Source organism: Hydra vulgaris, chromosome 15, assembly GCF_038396675.1.
Source record: "Hydra vulgaris chromosome 15, alternate assembly HydraT2T_AEP".
Classification (NCBI taxonomy): domain Eukaryota; kingdom Metazoa; phylum Cnidaria; class Hydrozoa; order Anthoathecata; family Hydridae; genus Hydra; species Hydra vulgaris.
Genome location: NC_088934.1, coordinates 55,809,172 through 55,823,029, shown reverse-complemented (window position 1 = coordinate 55,823,029; position 13,858 = coordinate 55,809,172). Strand labels below are relative to the sequence as shown.

Here is a 13,858-nt window from a genome sequence, read left to right as displayed (position 1 = left end):
GCAGAAAATGTTTTTTCTTGTTTTTAGTTCTTTTGTTTCATATATTTTATCCATAAATACTGGTAAGTCCAGTAATAAAAAACGTGGTTACGCATTGATATGCATTTATAGATGTAAATTTATTTGCCTTCGATAAAATTACAATTACAAAATAGCTTTATTACAAGTATAATCGGCAGGACTTCCAGAAGATCATACGATCTTATCATGAAGCCCTTTACAATATAAATAATAATAACAATAAAATAAAATTAACCAATAAAAATAAATCAACATAAACTATATACTGCTAGCATATTTATATTTTAAATGCACAGCTATATATAGTTTATGTTGATTTATTTTTATTGGTTAATTTTATTTTATTGTTATTATTACTATATTTGATATTGTAAAGGGCTTCATGATAAGATCGTATGATCTTCTGGAAGTCCTGCCGATTATATTTGTAATAAAGCTATTTTGTAAATGTAATTTTGTCGAAGGCAAATAAATTTACATCTATAAATGCATATCAATGCGTAACCACGTTTTATATTACTGGACTTACCAGACTTTTTGTTACATTAAAAAATTGATAAATATTCAAATTAAATTTATAAGTATAGTTAATTTCTAGCCAAGCAGTTTAAATTAAGAATTATTGTACAGTCTATCAGGATATATTTTATGTGTATAACACATGTGTGTATAGCCTCTTGTCTATAGCCCTCCACAAATTCCCACTTTTCTAAGCTCATTTACTCTTATTAATATTGTATTACTATTGTATTATTGTTATCACTCTTATTCTTGTTAGTGTTATTATCATTATAATTGTTTTGTTATTTCTATTATGATCATTAATTTAATATTACAATTCATAATATCATATCAGAACCATTTTGAGTAAATTATTTTATTTTTAATAAAGTTATTAAATTAAGCTGTCACAAAAATTTATAAGTCAACATAAGTGAAAGAATGGAGGCTGAATAAAAATCTTTTTTTTTTAACTTAAAAATCACAAAGTAAATCTTTTATTATCTACTGTTCAATTATAAAAAAAAAAAAATTTTTTTTTTATTCTAGTTGAAGCTTTAACCATTTTTGTACAGGTTCTTTCGTAAAATGGTGGCAACCAGTTTTGAGCAGTCATGAAAGTCTGCATTAAAATTTAAAAGTAATAAAGCATGGTGAATATGCATTTTCTCAACAGCTTGTTGAGAAATAAAATATGCACCTCCAGCACCATGACTTAAATTTACCAAAAGCTTTCTCTAAAGGATCAGTTGAAAAATCACTGAGAGTACTGAATTGATGATTTTGCTTAGTTTATAGTAGAAAACTAGTTAAATCTAATAAATTTGATAAATAAGATATTGCAGGGTTGCCACTCGACCTGAAAAACCTGGAATACCTGAAAATAGCATGAATCCTAGGGAAAACCTGGAAACTTAGCGATATTTATAATTTTTATAAAATTTAGAGAAAATTCAGGAAAAATAATTTTTTTTGAAATTTTGTAAAAAAAAAATTTTTTCTTAAATATTTTGCTAATACACTTAATAATAAGTTTGCAAGATGTAGGTGTTGTTGTAAAAGTTTTAGTTCTTGAAATATAAAGATTGTATTTAAGTAAGGAAAATAATAATCTCGTTGATGAAACAGAAAAAATATAGAAAAATCAAAGAAAACTCAGTGAATTTAAAAAGTTCAACTCAGGGGAAAATGTGCTTTACTCAGGAAAAACTTTAAAAATTATAGTGGCAACCCTGGATTACATCTGTTGTTGTCAAAGTTACAGTTTTTTATTCCATTTTCTAATCATCAAAAAAAAATCTGCAGAAAAGTAACAGTAAAAGTACCTTTTAATTTGTTCCTTTTTATAACTTATATATTATAACTTTATTTTATAACTTTATTTTATAACTTATATTTTATAACTTTTTTAATAAAAATACTAGTCACTTCTATATCAAGTTATGATATCTTAATAATGCAAATATTATTAAGGGTCTGTTTAAAATTTATAAGCAAGGCTTTCTATACTAGTTTATTCTGTCACAAAAATGGAAAGATTGGAAATTATTAGTTGAGCTATGAAATTATTGGCGTTGTAAAGAATCTATTATTCAATTGTTATTGTTCATTTATAATTGTTTTGTTAATATAATGTATTATCATTACTTTTATAAAAAGTGTTTCAAGTTTTTAATCAAATATAAGTTATTGATTATGTAGATAAAAAAAAGCGAAAAAAGATGAAGTTTATTTGTCAAATATTTAAAAAATCTAAATTTCTTTTCAGGAGATATTTTTTTTATTATTAAGAAACATCTCAGATGACTGTAACAAAATGAAGCAAAAAGAAAACCTTTAAAAAAAATTAATGCAACACATTTTTGAAAATATAAAAGAACTCTGGCATGGCAAATAAAAAAGACAAAAATGGTATACAATTGTATTTTTTTTTTTGTATTTACTTTTAAGTAATTGTGTTAATCAGCTTTATACACAAAAGTTTTTGAATAATTTTGTTTGAATGTTTAAATGAAAGTTTATTATAGTTATTATTGTATATTTCATTTTTTTGCAAAACTTTGAAGATTTGAATATTTTTGATTGAAAATTTGATTATTTATTGCAATAATTACAAATTATTACATTTATGTCGCTTATTGCAATAATTACAAATTATTACATTTATATCACTCTTGACATTTCAAAAGCGTTTGATAAAGTTTGGCATGCTGGTCTTCTCCATAAGCTTTCTTCTTATGGTGTATCTGGCAACATCTTTAAGATCATTGAATCCTTCCTTTCCAATCGTAGCATAAAAGTTGTCCTCGATGGACAACACTCTTCTTCTTATTCTGTAACTTCAGGGGTTCCTCAAGGTTCTATCCTTGGCCCTATACTCTTATTAATTTACATTAACGATCTTCCAGATATTCTCACATCTAAGGTGGCTTTGTTTGCTGATGATACTACCATTTATTCTTGTCGTGATAAGAAACCAACACCCTCTGATTGTCTGGAGGGGGCATTTGAGCTTGAAAAGGATCTCACTTCTGCTACAGCATGGGGCTCACAGTGGCTGGTGAACTTTAATTCAGATAAAACTCAATTTTTTTCAGCCAATCGTTATCGCAATAATTTAGATCTTCCTATATTTATGAACGGTGATGTACTCGATGAGTCACCTACTCTTCATCTTCTAGGATTAACTCTTACTTCCAATCTTTCTTGGAAACCATATATCAAATCGGTTGCAAAATTAGCATCTGCTAAGGTTGCATCTCTTTATCGAGCTCGCCACTTTCTTACTCTGGATTCTATTCTCTACCTCTATAAATCTCAAATCCGGCCTTGTATGGAATACTGTTGCCATATCTGGGGCGGATCTTCTAATGATGCCTTTTCTCTTTTAGACAAGGTGCAAAAACGCATTGTAAACATAGTTGGACCTGCTCTTGCAGCCAACCTTCAACCATTATCACATCGTCGTAATGTTGCTTCTCTTTCTCTTTTCTACAAATACTATAATGGGCACTGCTCAAAAGAGCTAACGTCTCTTGTGCCATCTACTAAAATTCATTCTCGTGTTACTCGTCATTCAATTAAGTGTCATCCTTTTTCTGTGACTGTTCCTAAGTGCTCCAAAAACGCTTATTCGTCTAGTTTTTTTCCTCGAACATCAGTTCTTTGGAATTCGCTTCCTTCATCTTGCTTTCCTGATTCATATAATTTGCAATCTTTTAAATCGTCCGTCAATCGTTATCTTGCTCTACAATCTTCATCTTTTCTCTTACAGTAACTTCCAACTTTAATTAGTGGCTGCTTGCAGCCTTGTTGGAAGCGAAGATGTTTAAAAAAAAAAAAAAAAAAAAAATGTATAAACCTTTGTAGAAATAAAGTCATACAAATTTTATTTTGTTTTTCAATTAGTTAGGGCTAGATATCTTTGATTAATTAATGGTTGATCAAAGATTATTAATTGTTTATCGATTATCTTTTATAAATTTCTTACACATATACAAGGGCTATTCAAGACCACCTAAATTCAGAAATTGAGGACCTTTTTTTTTTACAGCAATTCTTGTTTTTTTTTTGCAAAAAAATGTCTACATCCGACAATGTTTCTGCAAAATATTCTGGCTAAAATCAAAAATCAAAACTGGCTAAGTTGGCATGGGGTAACCCCCTGCTTTCCAAATTATTTTCCTAGAATAGCCCTGATATATGTACCAGAATATTTTACAAGCTGGTACAGCTTATAAAAGCATTGTTTTGCTATAACTGACAAATTTTGTCAGTTGTAGCAAAATGACAAAGATTGGGTTACAATGACAAAGATTGGGTTGCTGAAAAAAGAACTTTTTCTTCCTTTTGAGAAAATAAAAATGATAGTGGGGAAGATCTTCTTAATTCTTTTTTCGATGAGAATTGAATAAAATTTATAAACAAATTTTTTATCAAACTCATAAAATAAGCTCAACCTGTTCAAATTTTTTTTTGATTTTATTTAAAACAAAATATATGTGTTTAAATGAAATTTTAAAAGGTTTTCACTAATTAATAATCGTTTCAACAAATCATGTGCTTATAAATTTAATAATTTTTTTTAACTAATCATTACACAGTGAGCCAGAATTCACTTTTAATGGACAAAATTGATAACTAATTTAATATTAGGTCTTTATTTACTAAATTTGGCATGAGTATTAATATGAGGTTTGCGCTTTTTATGAAAGTGATATTTTTATATTTGGTTGTTATGGATACCTAATTTTGCTTAGCAACAACCTTTTTTTGGTGGTTGCAGATGTTTTATGCGTATTTTATATATATTATAATTAGTTTGTGCATTAACATCGCCCAGGGCAATATTTTGCGCTCGTAATACTGAAATGTGTTATAAATAAGCACAATTATGCATGCTCGGCATCAAGTCTTTGAGAGCAATATTAAGAGTTGGAAATTGGTTGCCATGGGGTCATCCATAAATTACGTACACAAGTATGTGGAGGGGGTCACTCAAAAGCGTACCAGTGCATACAAGGAAAAGGTGGACAATTTTTTATTTGAACTTTTGTGAAGTCTTGAAAATGAGACAAAAGAGCTTTGGTTTTTTAAATAATGCATTAGTCTACCTACTGGAAAAAATATGTTACTGCAGCTTTGATAATAAATAAAAACAATGAAATATCACCATTTTACTAAAAGATGACTGCATAACTTTGTTTCTTTTTTTGGAGTTGAATTAACATGCTTGATTGCGGACATTCTAAACAACAGAAACATTTTTAATTTAACTTAGAGATAAATTATAGTTTAAAAAAAAAAGATTAAGAATATTTCATTAATTTACAAAAGATGTGTGAAAAATTATAAATAATAAAGCAAAAGAATCTTAAGTTTTTGCAAAATCTTGATTAAAACTTTTGATTTTTTAAAATTCAATCAAGTTTTACTTTTTTAGTTTAAATTTTCTATTCTCATTGGGACGAAACATTTTGAAAATAATAAACATTCCATTCATTCCAACATTTATTGTTTGTACAAAATAGAAAACTGCTTTCTAATTTAAAATGAATGCACACTTTTTATCAAGTGAATGATATTTTGTATACTTGATTATTACTTAGTAAATATATAATAGACTAATACTAATATAATATATATTAGTGTAAGTATATATATACTTATACAAATATAATATATAAATAACTTATATACTGAAGTATATTTTAAGATATGCGTTGTGAAACTAGTGACATAACATTTTTTCTTTTGTTGTTAGTGAGCACACTACTAAAAGTTTCCACGCTTTCAAAAGTTATATAACAAATATATTAACTAAATGTATTATATATTAAAACTTTTTTTTTAATTTTAAATTGCATTTAGCTTTAACTTTTTTAATAAACAGACTTTAATATAAGCTTAACTGATTCGAAGATGCCAGTGAAAGTATTTAGTTTGTTAACTCATATTTGACAAAAAATATTTTATATTCCAACGTTTTGATGTTTTTGAATTTTAAATATAATAGTCATTTATTAATAGAGTGTTAATAGAACTTTTTATGCTAGAGATTAATAGAACTTTTTATGTTAGAGATTTATTTATAAGATATTTATAAATATTATGCTAGATATTTATAAATATTAAGCGAAATATTTGATTTTTAACATTTAAATTTGGAATTTTCATTGAAGTGTTGCAAGTTTTGATATTTTATTACATGGGCTTTTATGCAATTCAAAGTAAAAGTTTTAGTTAAGAGAAGTTTTTTGTCAAATGGACCCTAAAAAACTATATGAGTTAGTGAATGGTTTGACTTAACCAGTGTATGATTAAGCAGATAGTATGATAAAGTACAACTAGAATTAAAAAAAAAACGCACTGGATTTAGCTTTCAAATAGAAGAAATAAATCATTTTTAATTTGAACTTACATTGCATAAATTAAATTTAATAAAGTATGTCACACATAAATTATGCATGACGTACTTTATTACAAATATAACTTTTTTATTTAACAATATAAAATATTCATTAATTAATAATATGCAAATTCTACTGTTTAAACATATTTTGACTTCAGCAAAAAATTTATACTAAAAACATTTTCTATAAAATCAACTTATAATTTTCTTCCTCTCAACTTCTTCAGACAAGCGTGATTTTTTATTCTCGTAATGAAACTAGTAACCGCTATTTGTCGTGCCCGAAAGGTTGTTTATGGGCGTGTTTCAGGTACACGGAGCGATTGCTCCTGCTTTATCACAAGGCCTGCAAGATGAGGTTGGCTCTCTTTTGAGGGGGATATTTATCATTTGGTTGCTATGGTTACCTAGTTATATGGATACCTAATTTACATAGCAACAACTGAGTTACAGATTTTTTACGAATGCTATATTAACCAAATTTGGCATTGTTTTAATCCATGCATGTAATGACGACAAGCCATACTGTAGACTAGAGTAGTTTGTATTTTCATTTTTTGCTACCATTTTTTCAATATTGTTTATCTCTTTTGGTGTGCTGCCACACACTGAGCAGGACTGTGATGCATTGGTCTCAACTGATAAGGCTGTTGCCACTTTACCTCTACCATGGTTATTTCAATGATATGCAATATACTGATGTTATTCCATTGATTTAGTTTAAGATTTGCATTACTAATAAAAGACTCCTGGTTCATTCCATATCAAATCACCTAATGGTCCCCAGGGTACCACCTCAAATTTGCTTCAAATTTTGACCACCCACAGCTTTTCTGAAAAAAACACAATCCTGAAAATTTCAGCTTGATTGACCAAACCGTTCAAAAGTTATAATTGAATTAATATTGATCAAAATCGTAAAAATTTGAGTATCTGGAGCTTACAGTAGATTTTTTTGATTTTTACCAGATCATAACTTTTTAAATGAAATAGATGATCACCTGAAATTTGTTAGGGTAATAGTTTTTCACCCAAATTATCTATTTTTGTAAGTGTTTTTGACTGGTTTTAAACAGTTTTTGAGTTCTTGTACCTCAAAGTTGCCAAATAACGCATTATTAGAAAAAATTTTGGAAACTTCAATGTGCTACAGTCCAATACCAACAGACAAGCTGTGCCAATTTTTTGTTACTTTTGTGTACTTAGAGTAACCACTTAGAGTGGAAAAATTAAAGTTGTGTGTTAAAAGTTATTTTAGCACTTGCAGCAGCCTGTTAAAATTTCATTTTTTTTAAAAATACAATAAACTACATTATTTATGTAGGCATAGAAAGTAGCGTAGACAGTTAAAATAAATTATGAAACTTTTTACTGGCAAAGTTCTATATATAGAAAATCACCAAAAAAAAAATTAAAGACCTATACTCTATCTAATGACATAATTGTAGCCCTATGACTTGGGTGTATATTTTATTTTTTCCCTAAATAAATATAATCAGTTTTTCATAAAATAAAATTATCAGTGTCTTAACCTAATTTATTTGATTTTATAATATATATTTGTTAAATTTTAAGCATATAATATAATTATGATGATATAATTTTCACATAGTTATAATTTGAGTGTAAAATACTTCAATTGCTTCAAGAGTTTGTATTAAAATCTAAATCTGCACAGTATTTTCTGGATTTTATTATTTTAGTTTTTAATATTGCAAGAACCAAAAAGTGAAAGTTTTGTGTATGCAGAAATAGTTATATGTAGAAATAGTTTACTGGTTGCATTTTAGACAGTTTTTTTTTCACATTTATACTTGAGATTTCATTTATACGATTTTATTACTGGAAAAATATAAAAAAGTTTATTTTTAGATAATGTTACATATTTAACTTTAATATTTTTAGATTTGTAAAAAATGTCAGAGAAAGTTGTGTGGGAAGAGTTTTAAATGAAGATTGTGATAAAATGTCATGTTGTAGAATGGTAGGAAGAATAAAAAAGATACTGATATTGAAGTTTTAATGCAAAGGATAGGATACACTTTCGAACCAAATGAGGAGATATGTTTTCACTATGAAAAAGGCTTTATTTCTAGATATGAAGCACTTCAAAAATACTGTTGTGATCCATTTAAAGTCCACAAAAAAAAAAATTATCAAGGGATTGTGTAAAGTTAACATATCAATAGCAAATCAACTTAAGATCAAACCTGGTCAAAAAGTTTTTACTAACTGTACGAATGAATTCAAACTTGAAAAAATTACAGAAAGTAGTCAAGATGAAGCTGCTGAAGAAGATTTGAGTTGCTCAGACCTTGACAAGACAATTCTTAATAAGAGTGGGTCTTTATTGGAAATATCTCCACTCAAAAATGTAAAAAGAGGCGAAATATTAGGATATGGAAAGCAAAAAGCTAAAAAATTTACAAGTATGACAAACCTAGTAGTGTCAGCATTGGATATAGACCCAAAAGATAAAGTATTAGAAAAAGAGCAAAAATGTATAAACTAATGATTTAGACCAACTGTTAGATGCAATAAAAAATAAGTTTGAAGGAAGAAAAAGTTCAGCTACTAACACTAACTTCTGATAGTTAAAAAATAAAACATTTTCAGAATATCTTTAAAAAAGCTCAAAAGTTGAAAAAATGAAAAAGGAATACTTGCTAAACTGGAGGCTAAAATAGGACAGCCTTAGAAAGATATTGTTAAACAAAAAGTCATTGAAATTTATGAACCCAAAGAGTTCACAAGACAATGTCCAGGAAAAAGACTTTGTTTCTATGCGTATAAGTAATGTAAAAGTTCATAAACAAAAACATCTAATATTTGTTCAATTAAAGGAACTTTATCTTGAGTTTAAGAAGTTATACCCTAAACACAAACTTAGATTCAGAAAGTTCTGTAAACTAAGACCAAAGTGTTGTATTGCAGTTGACAGTAGTGGAAGTAGCTCAGTTTGCGTATGTTTTTATCATCAAAAAACTAAGTTGATGTGCGCTGCTTTACCAAAGGACCATTTAATATATTACAAAGGTTTGATGAAAGTATGTGTTTGTAATATATATAGTCAAAGCTGCATATTCCATCTATGTTCCAATTCCCCTGGTAAAGTAAATTTAAAGACTTACTTAGAAAATGTGTTTGAATGTAATAATTTTGAATTTGATGGTCATATCATATAAAAATAAAAGGTGTCCAAACAAGCATTATTGAGTTTATTGAAACTCTAAGTGAAACTTTGTATGATCTTTTTCACCACCACTTTATCAATGAAGCACAATCCTCCTATTTATCAGAGGCAAAAAAAAACATTAAATCAACACATGTACCATCTTGAAGATCACAATATAAATGCTTAGCACCACTTCTTTGCTACAACCCATGGTAAAAGTCTATGTGATGGAATAGGAGGAACTATAAAAAGAGAAGCAGCAAAAGCAAGTCTACGAGCAGCAAATGCAAACCAGATTCTCACACAAAATGAACTGTTTACATGGGCTGAAAAAAATATTAAAGGTGTTAAATTGTTTTACATTTCAAGTGATAATATCAATAATCATGAAACTTATTTTAACCTAAAGAAACGATATGAAGAAATGAGCCTCATCCCAGGCTTAAGAAGCTATCACAGTTTTTACCAGGCGGAAAGAAATTATTTTTATGGAGAATAATTAGCGATACTGTCTATGATACCCATTTGCTGAATAATATTAACTTGGCAAAAAAAGATCCTTCAAACTTTCAACCTGGTAAATACATTGCATCCTTTTACTATGATGAATGGTACATAGGGCTTGTACTTGAGATTTGTAATGAAAACCAAGATGGTAATGTAAAATTCATACATAGAAACAAATTAAATTTAAAATGGACTAATGATGCATGATCAAGTCAATGTTGGGTACCATTTGACAAAGTTATATGTCAAATAAGCACCCCATCCATTAAGGGTAGAAATGCTTGTGACCACAAATTTGATTTAATGATTATGAAAATATTATAAGTATTGAGTGATGATTATGAAAAAATTATAAGTTAATTAAATCAGATATAAAGAAATTAGTTGTCTTTCATGTGTTTCATTAACTTGTGCTTCATGTGTATATACACTTCTTCTTTCAGCATTTTTTGTTTTTTTGAAGTATAATATAACTTACGCTAATAGGTATCTTTTTATACTAAAAAAGCATTGCACTCAAAATGCTAAAATCATGTCATAAGATAGAGTATAGGTCTTTAATTTTTTTTTGGTGATTGTCTATATATAGAACTTTGCCAGGAGAAAGTTTTATAATTTATTTTAACTGACTACGCTACTTTCTATTCCTACATAGTTAGTGTAATTTATCGTATTTAAAAAAAAAAAGAAATTTCAACAGGTTGCTGCAAGTGCTAAAATAACTTTTAACACACAACTTTAATTTTTCCACAAGTGGTTACTCTAAGTACACAAAAGTAACAAAAAATTGGTACAGCTTGTCTGTTGGTATTGGACTGCAGCACATTAAAGTTTATAAAATTTTTTTCTAATATTGCGTTATTTAGCAACTTTGAGGTACAAGAACTCAAAAACTGTTTAAAATCAATCAAAAACACTTACAAAAGTAGATAATTTGGGTGAAAAACTATTACCCTAACAAATTTCAGGTGATCATCTATTTCATTTAAAAAGTTATGATCTGGTAAAAATCAAAAAAATCTACTGTAAGCTCCAGATACTCAAATTTTTACGATTTTGGTCAATATTAATTCAATTATAACTTTTGAACAGTTCGGCCAATCCAGCTGAAATTATCAGGATTGTGTTTTTTTCATAGAAGCTGTGGGTGGTCAAAATTTGAAGCAAATTTGAGGTGGTACCCTGGGGCACTTTTCAAAAACTAGGCGATTTTATTTGGAATAACCCTCCTCTTCTATTGATACATCTGTTGTTTCTTTAATACAATCAAAACCCAGTGCACAACAGTTTCATGTTGTAGATGGCTTATGGTTGTACCAAAATATTTGTTTACAGCCATCAATAAAACAAGATAGTTCAAATAGAACAAGGCATATGAGAATATGCCTTGTTCTATATAAGAAATGATAAATCGAATGAATTAATTACTTCTTCATGCAACAGGCACAAACAAAAAGCTGTATGATCTAAAAGTGGTTGAAGAATTACTTCAGCTGAATAGTCTGACACTACAATTTCGGGTTCTTGTGGTATACAGTTTTTTTTTCATCTTTTAGAGAATTGTTGGACCCAACAGTCATGGCTTCATTTCTTAGTGTTTGGTAATCCTGAATAGTTAACCCACAATCCAGTAAAATAGCTAAATCTCTTTTAGGAGAATATGGGCCTTTCCATGGAACTGGAAGTAACTGGGGGAAGTAGTAGTGATAACAGCGCTTCTTTGTCTACAGTATAATTCTCATTTAACCAATCTGTGAACTTTTTTTTAAATGCAGCGTTTATTATTGTATGCAATTCTCCATCTTTTTTTATATCCTTTGGTGAATTTATTTCATTTATCACTGCTTATACAAAACATATCCATTTTTAGTTTGCAACATAAATAGCTTAAAAGTTAATAATATAAAATAAAATAAGCATATATAAGTTAATAATATAAAATAATATAAGCAGTTTTAACTCTAAAGCTGATGAACAGCTTTAGAGTTAAAACTGCTTATATTATTTTCACATAAAAATATGTGAATATCCAATTTTGTGATCACCATGTCTGAAAATATTAACAATAAAATAAAAAATACCTCAACTTTTTTGTAAAATTTGGTACATTTAAATAATCAAATAAAACTTTTATGTTATGTCAATTTATTATTCATTTATTGCACCCAAAAATGATATTAGCATGCATAACTGTGGCTAAGCATTACTTTTAAATGATAAGATGTAATGAAATAGCAATCAATACTTTTGTTATGTAAAAATAATTTCAAAAAATTGGTATTCATAGCAACCAATTCAAGTTATGACTTCTATAAGAAGTGTGAATCTTATTTTAATACACGTATTTAATACAATTATTAGTAGTTAAAGTATTTTATTTGTACATAGTACAAATAAAATTCTATTAAAATAATGTTAATGTAAAAATAAGTTGTCGTTATGTAAATTTGGTACCATAGCAACCAAATTGCACTCAATGTGTAGCTTGAAATGGCTGTCTATGTCCATAAAACCAAGTGTTTTGGCTTCTTTAATGTTAAAGAACAGTTTATGACCATTTATTTGCTGCCCTAACCAGCCTCAAAAAAGATGCATTTAATTAGGCACATTTAAGTAATAAAATTAAACTTTTGTGTTATACCTGTTTTAATATTCATTTATTACACCTTAAAATGACATTAGCATCCATAACTGTGGTAAAGTACCTTTTAAATGTTAAATTGTAATAAAATAGCAATCAATTCTTTTGTTATGCAAAAATAATTAAATAAAACTGTGTAAACAAAGTTATAAAAAAATTGTCAACTTTTCACCAAATTATTATAAAGCCGTTCCGGAGAGATGATTAAGAATTTTTTAACAACAAATATAATAAAATAACTCCATAACTTTAATTAGATATATGTATAGAGCATTGTATATGATTTTTAGACATATTGGATCATGTCAAAATTTTGAATTTTGTCCATTGCTGGCCCACTGTGCATTGATTAGATAAAGAAAGTAACAAAGAATATTTAGCAATTTAACCACTTTTTAAAGCAAAGCCAAACCTCATTAAGTTCTAAATAAACTATTACTTTTTCAAAGTAGAATTAGTTTTTTTAAATTGTAAGAAAGGCTTTTTTCACAAAAGTTACTCAGTAATGTCAAAACATTCTAACCAACATAATAAACACAATCTGTCTCCATTACTAGCTTTTATGTATAAAAGCACAATTCAGTTGTTTCATTGTGGAAAATTCACTTTTCTTTTACTTTCACTGTTCTTTTACTTTCACTGTATAAGTCCTAGACTTATGATCTGCAATATGAAAAAAATTTAAGAGATTTAAAGACTTTCTTTTTCATCCAGCAAAGCATTCCGCAACCTGATTAATAAAAAATTTAAATTGAACTAGGCAATTGCTATCTATTTTTAAATGAGTAAAAGAGCATTAGCTTAATAAATATAAAGACAATAAAATGGCTGAAGAAAAAGAGTAAGCTACAAAATATATTTCTCCGCGCAGCGGCCTTGTTCCCTAAGGTTCGTGTTTCGGAGTTATAGAGTTGAGAGAGGGTTATAACCACTAATAAGTAGCCTTCCTCATCTGTAGTGGCCTTCTCGGCCTTGAGGAGGTGAATAACAAAAAAAAAAAAAAAAAAAAAAAAAAATTTGTGTCAGTAGATGTGACCACACCAAAAACTGCATTTTATCATGTGACCATAGCTAAGAAAAAATAGATTTGAAAAAAAAATTT

General features: G+C 27.8%; 1 protein-coding gene across 1 annotated transcript in view; it reads left to right on the top strand.

The window, feature by feature from the left end:
* The first annotated feature begins 2,291 nt into the window (after positions 1 to 2,291).
* LOC136092340 (INO80 complex subunit B-like) overlaps positions 2,292 to 13,858 on the top strand; it is a 55,034-nt gene continuing 43,467 nt past the window's right edge. The window contains exon 1 of the mRNA XM_065820341.1: positions 2,292 to 2,433. Within this exon, the coding sequence (XP_065676413.1) occupies positions 2,409 to 2,433 (25 nt within the window). The 5' untranslated portion in view covers positions 2,292 to 2,408. The remainder of the gene's footprint in view (positions 2,434 to 13,858) is intronic.